A 13,058-nucleotide genomic window follows, 5' to 3' on the forward strand; every position below is an offset into this window, starting at 1 on the left:
GGAGGGGAGGAGAGGGGAGGGAGAGGAGAGGAGGGAGAGGAGAGGGGAGGAGGAGGGAGAGGAGAGGAGGAGAGGAGACGAGAGGGAGACAGAGATCATAGAGACACATTCATTTTAAGAAGCTGTTAGTGTAACAGATGAGGGGGTCAGCAGGGTCAAAGGTCATAGGTCACAGCTATGAAGTGGGTGACACCTGTAGATGGACACAGAGGCGGACAAGCTGCCAGGGCTGTGGGGAAGAATCCACATGTGGTGGCTTTATTTCAAAGCGATTATGAGGAGTATAAAAAGGCATTTTGTTCAGTGAGCGAGCGAGCGAGCGAGCCGACGCTGAGGTTAACGAGGTCAACAGTCGCACAGCAGCCAACACCTGTGCAGGAGGAAACCCCCCTCCCTCAATCTGCTGTTGGAAGACGACCCCCCAGGAATGATACATATGACATTATTACACGGTAAAAGCTTTAGAGACGCACGGCTGAGGCCTTGGATGCTATTAGCTGTAGAAATATCATAAAGTCAGTAAAGGCTCCTTCATCGAGGGTGAAAAGAGCCGTGTTGCTGGTGTGGAGGAGCTGGGCAGAACCACACCAGCGTCACCCCTGGTGACAGCTGAGGCCTGGCAGGTTCGTGTCACATGACCTGTGACGTCAGGTCACAGGTCATGTGACATGTGACGTCAGGTCATGTCCAAGGCACCGGATACAGAGACATTCTATTCACCAGAGGTGCATCAAACCAGCAGAAATATACGTCCGTCTGTCTGCCTGTATGTATGTATGCATGTCTGTCTGTATGCATGTCTGTATGTCTGTATGTCTGTCTGTCTGTCTGTCTGTCTGTCTGTCTGTATGTATGTATGTCTGTCTGTCTGTCTGTATGTATGCATGTCTGTCTGTCTGTCTGTATGTATGTCTGTCTGTATGTATGTATGCATGTCTGTCTGTCTGTCTGTATGTCTGTCTGTCTGTATGTATGTATGTATGCATGTCTGTCTGTAGTCTGTCGTCTGTCTGTCTGTATGTATGCATGTCTGTCTGTCTGTCTGTATGTATGTATGCATGTCTGTATGTCTGTCTGTCTGTCTGTATGTATGCATGTCTGTCTGTATGTATGTATGCATGTCTGTCTGTCTGTCTGTCTGTCTGTATGTATGTCTGTATGCATGTCCGTCTGTCTGTCTGTATGCATGTCCGTCTGTCTGTATGCATGTCCGTCCGTCCGTGCGTCCGTCCGTCCACAGGGCTGCGGAGGTTCTGCTGTCTTCTGCTCATTTGTTCTTGGCAGCCAGAGGCTTGCGGCTGATCTTCTTACTCTTATCGTTGCTCTTCTTCGGTGGTTCTGGGTTGGCCTGCATGTGTCTGCCGTAGAGGCTGCAGCACAGAAGGAGACAGAAGGTTGAACAGAAGGTTCTGGGCTGCACCGATATCATCAAGTTCTGATGAAGAGCTCATCCACATCCGTGTGTGTGTGTGTGTGTGTGTGTGTGTGACAGTACATCTTCTATACCCTGGAGCCCACACACACTTGGTTTCTGCTTCAGTATCTGTTCCTACTTACTATTTATAGGTCTCTGAGCGAACATACTCAAACACATGAGAGACACCCAGCTGGAACTGGTCGGCGATGGGGGTGACCCAGGGATTGTTCTCTGCCTTAAACACCTGCTTTGGTCCAGTCAAATCCAGATTACCTGCAGACAAATAGACAGGAAGTGATGACACAAGTCACCTCCATCCCAAAGGGAAGTGACAGACCGCCACCGAGTGGGTACAGGAGCAGCACAGTATCAGACAGGCAGACACGCTGGTGCTACAAGGGAGGGGGGGCGCCTTTGTGTGCGTGCGTGGGGACCTTACCAAGTTCAGGGGGCAGGACAGTCAGTCTGTTGCCCTGGATGTGGAGCTCTTTAAGGTGAGCCAGCTCACCGATCTCCTTTGGCAATGAAATCAGATCATTGTCCCGCAGACTCAACTGACCAAGCAGAGTAAAAGAGGAACAGGAAGTGGACGTTGTCAATGTGCAGTTAAAGAGGAACAATAATGGTACAGAAGTGTGTCCAGCAAAAGGACACGTCAGTCAGGACCAGCAAGCCGGTCCTGGGGACACTGGCCCAGTCAGAATAACTTACTATTTGCAGCTTTGTCAGCTTCCCAATGTCTGTGGGCAACGTCTCGAAGTCGTTATCGCTCAGGTACAGAGCACGAAGGGTTGCTGTAACACAATCAGGAAGGACAACGGCTTCACAGAAGAGTCCACATCCAACCATCCACTCACAGAAAAGGTGACAGAATTGTTGTGGCTGTTCGTCGGAGCCGTTCTGATGGAGTTGGACTAGCTTGAAAAGTGAAAGGCGCACCACTGCCCTCTACTGGCCAGAGCACTGATGTGACGAGCAGTAAGCAAATAAAACCCTTACTGAGGTAGAAAAAGTTTCCGGGGAGGGAGTTCTGGTTCAGGTTGTTGTAGGTGAGGTCCAACACTTCTAGAGCCGGCAAGGATCCAAATCCTCTGGGCAAACTGCTCAGACAGTTCATACTGGCAAGAAACACAGAGGTGAAGCATTGTAGAATGATCTCTCTCACACCCCCCCTAGATGTCCTAGACATGGAGGACACTATAGTGGACGAGAACGTCCCAGTCATGGAGGACGGTTTAGTGGACGAGAACATCCCAGTCACGGTGGACAGTTTAGTGGACGAGAATGTCCCAGTCATGGAGGACGGTTTAGTGGCCAGAACCTCCCAGTCATGGAGGACAGTTTAGTGGCCAGAACCTCCCAGTCATGGAGGACAGTTTAGTGGACGAGAATGTCCCAGTCATGGAGGACAGTTTAGTGGACGAGAACGTCGATCTTTCTATTAAAAGGAAAACTATAGAAAGCAAAGCAAACTGCGCTGAGTTTGAAAGTGTCAAACTTGTCTTTGTGAGTGTGTCGGCTCCCACTGCCGCTCAAGGTTCCTCCAAATCCCCCAGATGGACGCTCCCTCTCACTTTTTCTTTGGCCTGGAGCGTAAAAACGGCCAGAGGACGATGGTGCCCTCCCCGTGGGCCAACACTGGATAAATGCTTGAGGACCCGACTGAGATTCGCCAGCGGGCAGTGGATTTCTACAGGGATCTGTAAAAGACAGAATGCCGGGAGGAGCCTGAGGTGGAGCCGTCCTTTCTGGAAGGTCTGCCCCAGGTGCGTGATGAACACAACAGGGGGCTGGATGCCCCCTGTCGGCTGAGCTGAGGAACTGAAGGCGGCGCTGCACGGCCTGGCAGGTGGGAAAGCTCCAGGCATTGACGGTCGGTAGGGTTAATCGTGTAGGGTACAGTAGGGTTAGTCCTGTAGGGTACAGTGGGGTTAGTCGTGTAGGGTACAGTAGGGTTAGTCGTGTAGGGTACAGTGGGGTTAGTCGTGTAGGGTACAGTAGGGTTAGTCGTGTAGGGTACAGTAGGGTTAGTCGTGTAGGGTACAGTAGGGTACAGTGGGGTTAGTCGTGTAGGGTACAGTAGGGTTAGTCGTGTAGGGTACAGTGGGGTTAGTCGTGTAGGGTACAGTAGGGGTAATCGTGTAGGGAACAGTGGGGTTGGTCGTGTAGGGTACAGTAGGGTTAATCGTGTAGGGTACAGTGGGGTTGGTCGGTGTAGGGTACAGTAGGGTACAGTGGGGTTAGTCGTGTAGGGTACAGTAGGGTTAATCGTGTAGGGTACAGTGGGGTTAGTCGTGTAGGGTACAGTAGGGTTAATCGTGTAGGGTACAGTGGGGTTGGTCGTGTAGGGTACAGTAGGGTACAGTGGGGTTAGTCGTGTAGGGTACAGTAGGGTTAGTCGTGTAGGGTACAGTGGGGTTAGTCGTGTAGGGTACAGTAGGGTTAATCGTGTAGGGTACAGTGGGGTTGGTCGTGTAGGGTACAGTAGGGTACAGTGGGGTTAGTCGTGTAGGGTACAGTAGGGTTAGTCGTGTTGTAGGGTACAGTGGGGTTAGTCGTGTAGGGTACAGTAGGGTTAAAAATGTAGGGTACAGTAGGGTTAGTCGTGTAGGGTACAGTAGGGTTAATCGTGTAGGGTACAGTGGGGTTAGTCGTGTAGGGTACAGTAGGGTTAATCATGTAGGGTACAGTAGGGTTAGTCGTGTAGGGTACTGTAGGGTACAGTAGGGTTATCGGTAGTAGGGTACAGTGGGGTTGGTCGTGTAGGGTACAGTAGGGTACAGTGGGGTTAGTCGTGTAGGGTACAGTAGGGTTAGTCGTGTAGGGTACAGTGGGGTTAGTCGTGTAGGGTACAGTAGGGTACAGTGGGGTTAGTCGTGTAGGGTACAGTAGGGTTAGTCGTGTAGGGTACAGTAGGGTTAGTCGTGTAGGGTACAGTGGGGTTAGTCATGTAGGGTACAGTGGGGTTAGTCGTGTAGGGTACAGTGGGGTTAGTCGTGTAGGGTACAGTAGGGTTAATCGTGTAGGGTACAGTAGGGTTAGTCGTGTAGGGTACAGTGGGGTTAGTCGTGTAGGGTACAGTGGGGTTAGTCGTGTAGGGTACAGTGGGGTTAGTCATGTAGGGTACAGTGGGGTTAATCGTGTAGGGTACAGTGGGGTTAGTCGTGTGTAGGGTACAGTGGGGTTAGTCGTGTAGGGTACAGTGGGGTTAGTCGTGTAGGGTACAGTAGGGTTAGTCGTGTAGGGTACAGTAGGGTTAGTTGTGGTGTTCCACAAGGTTCTGGACACGGACCAATCCTTTTCACATTGTACCTGATTCCTTTCGGAAACATTATTAGGCTGCACAGAATGAATCTTCATGGCTCTGCTGATGACACTCAGCTATGTTTATCCATGAAACCAGAGGAGACAGAGCAGTTCGAGAATCTCAATAGGGACTGGGGTTGGGATAGGGGTTGGGTTGTCCTATTAAAGGGGGGTTTTTCAGGCTTGTTGGGGGTGAGGCCTGGGATTGTGGAAACGCCTAGAGACTATTTTGATTTTAACAGATGCTGATAAATAAAGCTGAAGTGAACTGAGCGCGTTACTGTGCAGCACCTACTGCTCAGTATTCGGTATGTTTGGTGTTGGTTAGATGGCCTTTGGAGCAGCTCAGGTCTGCTCTCGTGCTCTTGGTTGTCGATGTTGTGGTGTTGACCACAAATCTCGGCAGCACCTCCAGTGTGAAGTCATCTTTGACTGCTGAAGGTACCTGATCACACCATCATACCTCATAAACTGGTGGCTGTGACAACCTCAAAGGCCCAACAAGGTGATGCTTTGAGTATCTACCAGCCATTGTAAATATTAGGGAATCTAATGTAAATGACGGGTATGTCATGGTCACTCATTTTAGAATTTTAATCTACCTCTTTATCCCTGGGGTGAAATGTGTAGAGACGTGTTAGTGTCTGTCGAGTTCTCCATGGCAACAAAGGCTGTAGAAGAATCTGCAGCAGGGACATGTTGACCTAGAGAAGGAGCTGCTACCAAAGGTTAAGAACAGAATACAAACCCAAGGTTGAGATGCTTCAGCTTCTGAAGGCTGCTGAGCTGAGTGGGAAGTTCCTCAATCTGATTATTGAACACGTTGAGAACTTCTAAGTTCTTCAGTTCTGAGATGTTAGGAGGCACCACTGAACAAGAGAGAGCAGAAAAAAGAACATATTGAAGCTTCTGGTGCAAAGGTCGCGTGCACCACTACAGACAGGCCCAGGTGGAGGATTTCAGACCTCATCACAGTGAAGAAACAGCACTAGGTTGGGTTCCTCAAGATTTCATGAGACAGCAAGACCAAAGCCATTTCTACAGATTTAGCTTCTTTTCCCAATGCATGTAAAATAAAAATACATTTCAAGTGCCTTCTCTTCATTCTAAAGGCCAGGCTGCATCATCTCCATCCCATCCCATCATAAAGCACCACACTTAGGTGCTCTAGCTGTAGCTCTGCTTCATGGCATCATTAAGCTAAACTCAATACCACAGAATAAAAACAGAAACAGAATCTGGGTGTTAGGGTTGGGGTGGGTGTTGGGGTTAGGTTTGGGGTGGGTGTTAGGGTTAGGGTTGGGGTGGGGTGGGTGTTGGGGTTAGGGTTGGGGTGGGTGTTGGGGTTGGGGTGGGTGTTAGGGTTGGGGTGGGTGTTGGGGTTGGGGTGGGTGTTGGGGTTGGGGTGGGTGTTAGGTTTGGGGTGGGGTTAGGTTTGGGGTTGGGGTGGGTGTTAGGTTTGGGGTTGGGGTTAGGTTTGGGGTTGGGGTTAGGGTGGGGGGGGGGGTTAGGGTTGGGGGGGGGGGGGGGTTAGGTTTGGGGTGGGTGTTGGGGTTGGGGTGGGGGTTAGGGTTGGGGTGGGGGTTAGGGTTGGGGTGGGTGTTAGGTTTGGGGTTGGGGTTGGGGTGGGTGTTGGGGTGGGTGTTGGGGTGGGTGTTAGGTTTGGGGGGGGTGTTAGGTTGGGGTGGGTGTTAGGGTTGGGGTGGGTGTTAGGTTTGGGGTTGGGGTTAGGGTTGGGGTGGGGTTAGGTTTGGGGTGAGTGTTGAGGTTTGGGGTGGGTGTTGGGGTTGGGGTGGGTGTTGGGGTTGGGGTGGGTGTTGGGGTTGGGGTGGGTGTTAGGATTGGGGTGGGTGTTAGCTTTGGGGTGGGTGTTGGGGTTATATTTGGAGCTCTTCTGGACCTTTAAGACATATTTGCCAGAACCACTGCTCTCTGCTGAAGGACAAGGACTGTCGGTGGTGGAGCAGAGGACGGGAGGACGCTTACCTGTGAGCTTGTTGTGGCTGAGCACCAGCTGAGTGATGTTTGACAGTGTGACTGAAACACAAGAGCATCAGATCAGAACTACAAAACCTTCTCTAGAAGAGTGCATCACTAGGGAGGGCTTCTGAATGGCAAAAGTCAGTTTCAACTAAAACGTGTTGGGAGAATTGAGTATCCAAAATATCCAGCTTTCAGTGTTTTCATGTCCTACAAATGACTGAGCATGAGTAAAGTCATCAAATAAAGCAAAACCCAATATGACTTTAACCAAAGCAGCTGTGTTCCATGTTCTTGTTCCATTAAATAATGAGACAGACCCAGAGTTATGCTTCTCCTCCTCCTCCTCCTCCTCATCATCATCTCAGTGCACAAGACCCCCATTACTGCCATTTACCCTAACTCTAACCCCCATTACTGCCATTTACCCTAACTCTAACCCCCATTACTGCCATTTACCCTAACCCTAACCCCCATTACTGCCATTTACCCTAACCCTAACCCCCATTACTGCCATTTACCCTAACTCTAACCCCCATTACTGCCATTTACCCTAACCCTAACCCCCATTACTGCCATTTACCCTAACCTAACCCCCATTACTGCCATTTACCCTAACCCTAACCCCCATTACTGCCATTTACCCTAACCCTGACCCCCATTACTGCCATTTACCCTAACCTAACCCCCATTACTGCCATTTACCCTAACCCTAACCCCCATTACTGCCATTACCCTAACCCCCATTACTGCCATTTACCCTAACCCCCATTACTGCCATTTACCCTAACTCTAACCCCCATTACTGCCATTTACCCTAACTCCATTACTGCCATTTACCCTAACCCCCATTACTGCCATTTACCCTAACTCTAACCCCCATTACTGCCATTTACCCTAACTCCATTACTGCCATTTACCCCAACTCCATTACTGCCATTTACCCTAACCCCCATTACTGCCATTTACCCTAACCCCCATTACTGCCATTTACCCTAACCCCCATTACTGCCATTTACCCTAACCCTAACCCCCATTACTGCCATTTACCCTAACCCTAACCCCCATTACTGCCATTTACCCTAACCCTAACCCCCATTACTGCCATTTACCCCAACCCTAACCCCCATTACTGCCATTTACCCTAACCCCCATTACTGCCATTTACCCTAACCCCCATTACTGCCATTTACCCTAACCCTCATTACTGCCATTTACCCTGACCCCCATTACTGCCATTTACCCTAACCCCCATTACTGCCATTTACCCCAACTCCATTACTGCCATTTACCCCAACTCCATTACTGCCATTTATCCTTCTTTATCAGTCACTTTAGTAGCACAATAACTCTTGTGCTAAACGTTGATACAATCACAATTTATTCTTTAGGACTGATGTGAAATCATTTATTTTTCCTAATGAAAGACTATATGAATAATGACTCCTTTATTGGTGAAATGATTCAGTTTATTCCATATTTAAGTGACCGAAGATCTGTGTGTGTGTGTGTGTGTGCAGCCAAGTCAAGAGGAAAGTGTTATTACATATTCCTGGGATGTCCAGCATGTTGGAAATGCCCCTGTCGCAGATTTCCACCTCCAGGAGATTCTTGTCTCGACTCTCTTCAACAATCTTCTTCAAAGATTTGGACATTTTAGCTGGAAACGGGACAAAGTGGACCGGATCAGCTGGTTCGGAAAGCAGGACCTGGAGCGCAGTAGGACAGCGAAAGGGAGTGGTTGTGAATGGCATTTTAAGGAATGAAACCGTGAGGTAAGTGACAGAAAGAATAAAGTCTACCTTTCAGGGGGGACACAATGAAAACCACGGTTGTGCTCGCAGCTGACGCCCTGGCGGATGTTGGAGCGAGAGCCCCGCTTCCTTACAAGGACACTTCCTGTTTCCACCGGAACACCCGGAGATCGTCTACAGCGAAGATGCGCACACCATCGGGCGAAAACGGACACTTTTACGATGGTTCGAAGGCTTGAGCCAATGCGCTCCTCCGGATATTTGCTGTGCGCTCTACTATATATAATCTTTCTTTCTTGCTTGACAATTCCTTCCACGTGGTGGCAGTAGTGAGCATAACGTGATTTATAACGCGAGACTACGACCGAAAGCAGCAGAAGAAGAGACGAGAGGCGAAAGAAGAAGAAGAATGCGGGTGTTGGAGCTCTATAGCGGGATTGGGGGGATGCATTATGCTCTGATAGGTAAAGTTGTCATAACTACGTCTGATTACATGTGTTTACATGCTCCCCTTGCGTGCATCACCCACAACAGCGAGGAGTCTGCAGATGTCCTATGGATACGTGCACGACCGTGCACGTCTCCCCTCTGTCTCTCTCTCCCTGATGTTAGGGAAGCGTTGCACATTGCACATTACATGCGTGCATGATTTTACAGTGTAGGAACAGTCGTACTCAGTTTCATCCTCTGTGTGTGACACACGAGTGGTCAAGATAGTCTGAGTCTATACACGCACACGCACGCACACACCATTATTAGGTTAAAGAGAAACGAGGCACCACTCACGTGCTGTTGGCTGCAGTCTCTCTTCATTTAGAGGAAGATGTCAATGAAAAGTGTGATTTAGTTGTGTGATCTTTCTGTGTGCAGAGTCAAACCTGTCTTACCAGGTCGTTGCTGCCGTGGACATAAACACCACCGCTAACCAAGTCTACACACACAACATCCCCAACACCGCTCTGTTGAACAAGACCATCGAGGTGTGAGGCTGCTGCCAACCAACCCTAACCCAGTCTAACCCTAACCCAGTCTAACCCTAACCCTGTCTAACCTAACTCTGTCTAACCCTAACCCTGTCTAACCCTAACCCTGTCTAACCCTAACCCTGTCTAACCCTAACCTAACCCCGTCTAACCCTAACCCTGTCTAACCCTAACCCAGTCCAACCCTAACCCTGTCTAACCCTAACCTGTCTAACCCTAACCTAACCTGTCTAACCCTAACCCTGTCTAACCCTAACCCAGTCTAACCCTAACCCTGTCTAACCCTAAACTAACCCTGTCTAACCCTAACCCTGTCTAACCCTAACCCTGTCTAACCCTAACCTAACCCTGTCTAACCCTAACCCTGTTAACCCTAACCTAACCCTGTCTAACCCTAAACTAACTCTGTCTAACCCTAACCTAACCCTGTCTAACCCTAACCCCGTCTAACCCTAACCTAACCCTGTCTAACCCTAACCTAACCCCGTCTAACCCTAACCCCGTCTAACCCTAACCCTGTCTAACCCTAACCTAACCCTGTCTAACCCTAACCCCGTCTAACCCTAACCTAACCCTGTCTAACCTTAACCCTGTCTAACCCTAACCCCGTCTAACCCTAACCCTGTCTAACCCTAACCTAACCCTGTCTAACCCTAACCCCGTCTAACCCTAACCCCGTCTAACCCTAACCCTGTCTAACCCTAACCCCGTCTAACCCTAACCCTGTCTAACCCTAACCCTGTCTAACCCTAACCCCGTCTAACCCTAACCCCGTCTAACCCTAACCCTAACCTAACCCTGTCTAACCCTAACCCCGTCTAACCCTAACCCCGTCTAACCCTAACCCTGTCTAACCCTAACCTAACCCCGTCTAACCCTAACCCCGTCTAACCCTAACCCCGTCTAACCCTAACCCTGACTAACCCTAACTTAGCGTCAACACACCGTAGCCTGATGGACAGCTAAATGAGAGCATTGATAAGAACCTTTTGAATGCAGCGATCACTGAGCATTAGAGGCTTCATTACTAGGTTACTGCACGTGCAGGAGGGAAAAGGCTGTGCTAACCTCACCACTGTCCTGTCTTTAGGGTATCACACTTGAAGAGTTCAATAAATTGTCTTTTGATATGATCCTGATGAGCCCCCCTTGTCAGCCGTTCACCAGGTAAATCTTATATTTTGGTCCTTAATAGGTGGTAAAAATAACATCCTGGTTTTCTATGATAGTTTTTTCTATGATAGTTGTTGACTAAACGTTTTGACTTCATTTTCTTACTTTTTAGTTGAATTGTCTGTTTGTGGATTCTCTCGGGCAGGATAGGACTTCAGCGTGACCTTGATGATCCTCGAACAAAGAGCTTTCTGCACATCGTTGATCTGCTGCCAAGGTTTTGAATTTTTACCTCCTTTTATGTCCTGATATCAAAAGATGTTCAAGCCAAGAAATGACCCGTCTCCAAGTGACCAGTCTCTCTTAAAATAGTCGACATTTATTCGAATTTCTGGAATCATCTTCACAGCAGAGTTGTTGTGGTGAAACCCTGAGACAGGAGCGACTGTAGTGGCAGCATCCTGGAGCACATCAGATCTTAAATAAAGGGTGAGGGTTAGTTAGGGTTAGGGTTAGACAGGGTTAGGGTTAGACAGGGTTAGGGTTTATTAGACAGGTTAGGGTTGGTTAGGGTTAGAAAGGGTTATGGTTAGACAGGGTTAGGGTTAGACAGGGTTAGGGTTAGACAGGGTTATGGTTAGACAGGGTTAAGGTTAGGTTAGACAGGGTTAGGGTTAGGGTTGGTTAGGGTTAGACAGGGATATGGTTAGACAGGGTTAGGGTTAGAAAGGGTTATGGTTAGACAGGGTTAGGGTTAGGGTTAGACAGGGTTAGGGTTAGACAGGGTTAGGGTTAGGGTTAGAAAGGGTTATGGTTAGACAGGGTTAGGGTTGGTTAGGGTTAGACAGGGTTAGGTTAGACAGGGTTAGGGTGAGAAAGGGTTAGGGTTAGACAGGGTTAGGGTTAGACAGGGTTAGGGTTGGTTAGGGTTAGACAGGGTTATGGTTAGACAGGGTTAGGGTTGGTTAGGGTGAGAAAGGGTTATGGTTAGACAGGGTTAGGGTTGGTTAGGGTTAGACAGGGTTAGGGTTAGACAGGGTTCTGGTCCTGGGTCTGGTCCTGGGTCTGGTCCTGTGTCTGTCCTGTGTCTGGTCCTGTAACTGGTTCTGTATCTGGTCCTGTGTCTGGTCCTTTGTCTGGTCCTGTAACTGGTCCTGTATCTGGTCCTGTAACTGGTCCTGTGTCTGGTCCTGTATCTGGTCCTGTAACTGGTCCTGGTCTGGTCCTGTGTCTGGTCCTGTTCTGGTCCTGTGTCTGGTCCTGTAACTGGTCCTGTATCTGGTCCTGTGTCTGGTCCTGTATCTGGTCCTGGAAACTGGTCCTGTATCTGGTCCTGTGTCTGGTCCTGTACCTGGTCCTGTACCTGGTCCTGTGTCTGGTCCTGTATCTGGTCCTGTAACTGGTCCTGTGTCTGGTCCTTGTCTGGTCCTGTAATGGTCTGGTCTGTATCTGGTCCTGTAATGGTCTGTACTGGTCCTGTATCTGGTCTGTATCTGGTCCTGTATCTGGTCCTGTAAGGGTCGGTGTCCTGTCCTGTGTCTGGTCCTGTACCTGGTCCTGTATCTGGTCCTGTAACTGGTCCTGTGTCTGGTCCTGTGTCTGGTCCTGTATCTGGTCCCGTGTCTGGTCCTGTGTCTGCTCCTGTGTCTGCTCCTGTGTCTGCTCCTGTACCTGGTCCTGTACTGGTCTGTACCTGGTCCTGTACCTGGTCCTGTGTCTGGTCCTGTATCTGGTCCTGTGTCTGGTCCTGTGTCTGGTCCTGTACCTGGTCCTGTATCTGGTCCTGTAACTGGTCCTGTGTCTGGTCCTGTGTCTGGTCCTGTACCTGGTCCTGTATCTGGTCCTGTAACTGGTCCTGTATCTGGTCCTGTATCTGGTCCTGTAACTGGTCCTGTAACTGGTCCTGTGTCTGGTCCTGTGTCTGGTCCTGTATCTGGTCCTGTTTCTGGTCCTGTGTCTGTCCTGTGTCTGGTCCTGTGTCTGGTCCTGTAACTGGTCCTGTATTGGTCCTGTAACTGGTCCTGTGTCTGGTCCTGTGTCTGGTCCTGTACCTGGTCCTGTATCTGGTCCTGTAACTGGTCCTGTGTCTGGTCCTGTGTCCAGGCTGTCCAAAGCGCCCCTCTACATCCTGCTGGAGAACGTGAAAGGCTTTGAGAAGTCTGCTGCCAGGTAAGGCCCGTCTCCTCCATCCTCACTCCTCTTCACCTTTGTCATGGGGACCCTTTTGAAACTAATTCCAGTTAAAGTTTTTAACCGTCAGTTTCTTCCACTAAAGGCCGATATAAACTGTGCCAGACAGATGCTGGTCCTGGTTCCCAGGCCTTGGTTTAGAGAGTTCTAGCTCCTTCTGGGACGTGTCCAACTATTGTATGACTGGTTCTCTCTGCTCTGCTCAAGTATGAAGTGTTCTGGTCAGAACTTCCTGTCCCCAGCTAACCCCCCCCCCCCCCGCTGTGCTGGGAGGAGACCACGACGTTCCAGGATGAACTCTCTTTTTCCCTTTCT

General features: G+C 49.6%; 2 protein-coding genes across 9 annotated transcripts in view; one reads left to right on the plus strand and one right to left on the minus strand.

Moving 5' to 3' along the window:
* Window positions 1-230: 230 nt before the first annotated feature.
* rsu1 (Ras suppressor protein 1) lies at window positions 231-8,631 on the minus strand. 2 transcript variants are annotated; one of them, XR_008946971.1, is made up of 10 exons: window positions 8,506-8,631; window positions 8,250-8,412; window positions 6,710-6,760; window positions 5,472-5,592; window positions 2,417-2,535; window positions 2,129-2,211; window positions 1,857-1,971; window positions 1,558-1,690; window positions 676-1,370; window positions 231-639 (listed from the first exon to the last, which is right to left on the minus strand). XR_008946971.1 is itself a non-coding variant. In XM_057013798.1 (9 exons), exons 2-9 carry the CDS (start codon window positions 8,356-8,358, stop codon window positions 1,268-1,270), a joined length of 834 nt encoding a protein of 277 aa, XP_056869778.1. In that variant the 5' UTR covers window positions 8,359-8,412; window positions 8,506-8,631; the 3' UTR covers window positions 231-1,267. The 2 variants fall into 2 exon arrangements, 1 of the variants encoding a protein (XP_056869778.1); XM_057013798.1 differs by having other exon boundaries at window positions 231-1,370.
* Window positions 8,632-8,706: 75 nt separating this feature from the next.
* trdmt1 (tRNA aspartic acid methyltransferase 1) overlaps window positions 8,707-13,058 on the plus strand; it is a 12,634-nt gene continuing 8,282 nt past the window's right edge. For 4 of the 7 annotated variants that reach the window (XM_057013789.1, XM_057013792.1, XM_057013793.1 and 1 more), the window contains exons 1-5: window positions 8,710-8,921; window positions 9,328-9,437; window positions 10,531-10,607; window positions 10,759-10,830; window positions 12,657-12,722. In XM_057013789.1, coding sequence (XP_056869769.1) covers window positions 8,867-8,921; window positions 9,328-9,437; window positions 10,531-10,607; window positions 10,759-10,830; window positions 12,657-12,722 — 380 coding nt within the window. In that variant the 5' untranslated portion in view covers window positions 8,710-8,866. Of the gene's footprint in view, window positions 8,922-9,327; window positions 9,438-10,530; window positions 10,608-10,758; window positions 10,831-12,656; window positions 12,723-13,058 lie in introns of all 7 variants that reach the window. The other 3 variants (XR_008946970.1, XM_057013791.1, XM_057013794.1) reach the window with 3 other exon arrangements.

The sequence above is a fragment of the Takifugu flavidus genome, chromosome 17 (genome assembly GCF_003711565.1).
Source record: "Takifugu flavidus isolate HTHZ2018 chromosome 17, ASM371156v2, whole genome shotgun sequence".
Taxonomy (NCBI): Eukaryota; Metazoa; Chordata; class Actinopteri; order Tetraodontiformes; family Tetraodontidae; genus Takifugu; species Takifugu flavidus.

Coding starts and splice junctions, on each gene's coding strand:
- rsu1 (XM_057013798.1), bottom strand. CDS start 8,358: ATGTCCAAATCTTTGAAGAAGATTGTTGAAGAGAGTCGAGACAAGAAT. Junction 6,761..8,249: donor GCTGGACATCCCAGGAATAT/GTAATAACACTT, acceptor CTTGTGTTTCAG/TCACACTGTCAAACATCACT. Junction 1,691..1,856: donor TGTCCTGCCCCCTGAACTTG/GTAAGGTCCCCA, acceptor ATTTGTCTGCAG/GTAATCTGGATTTGACTGGA.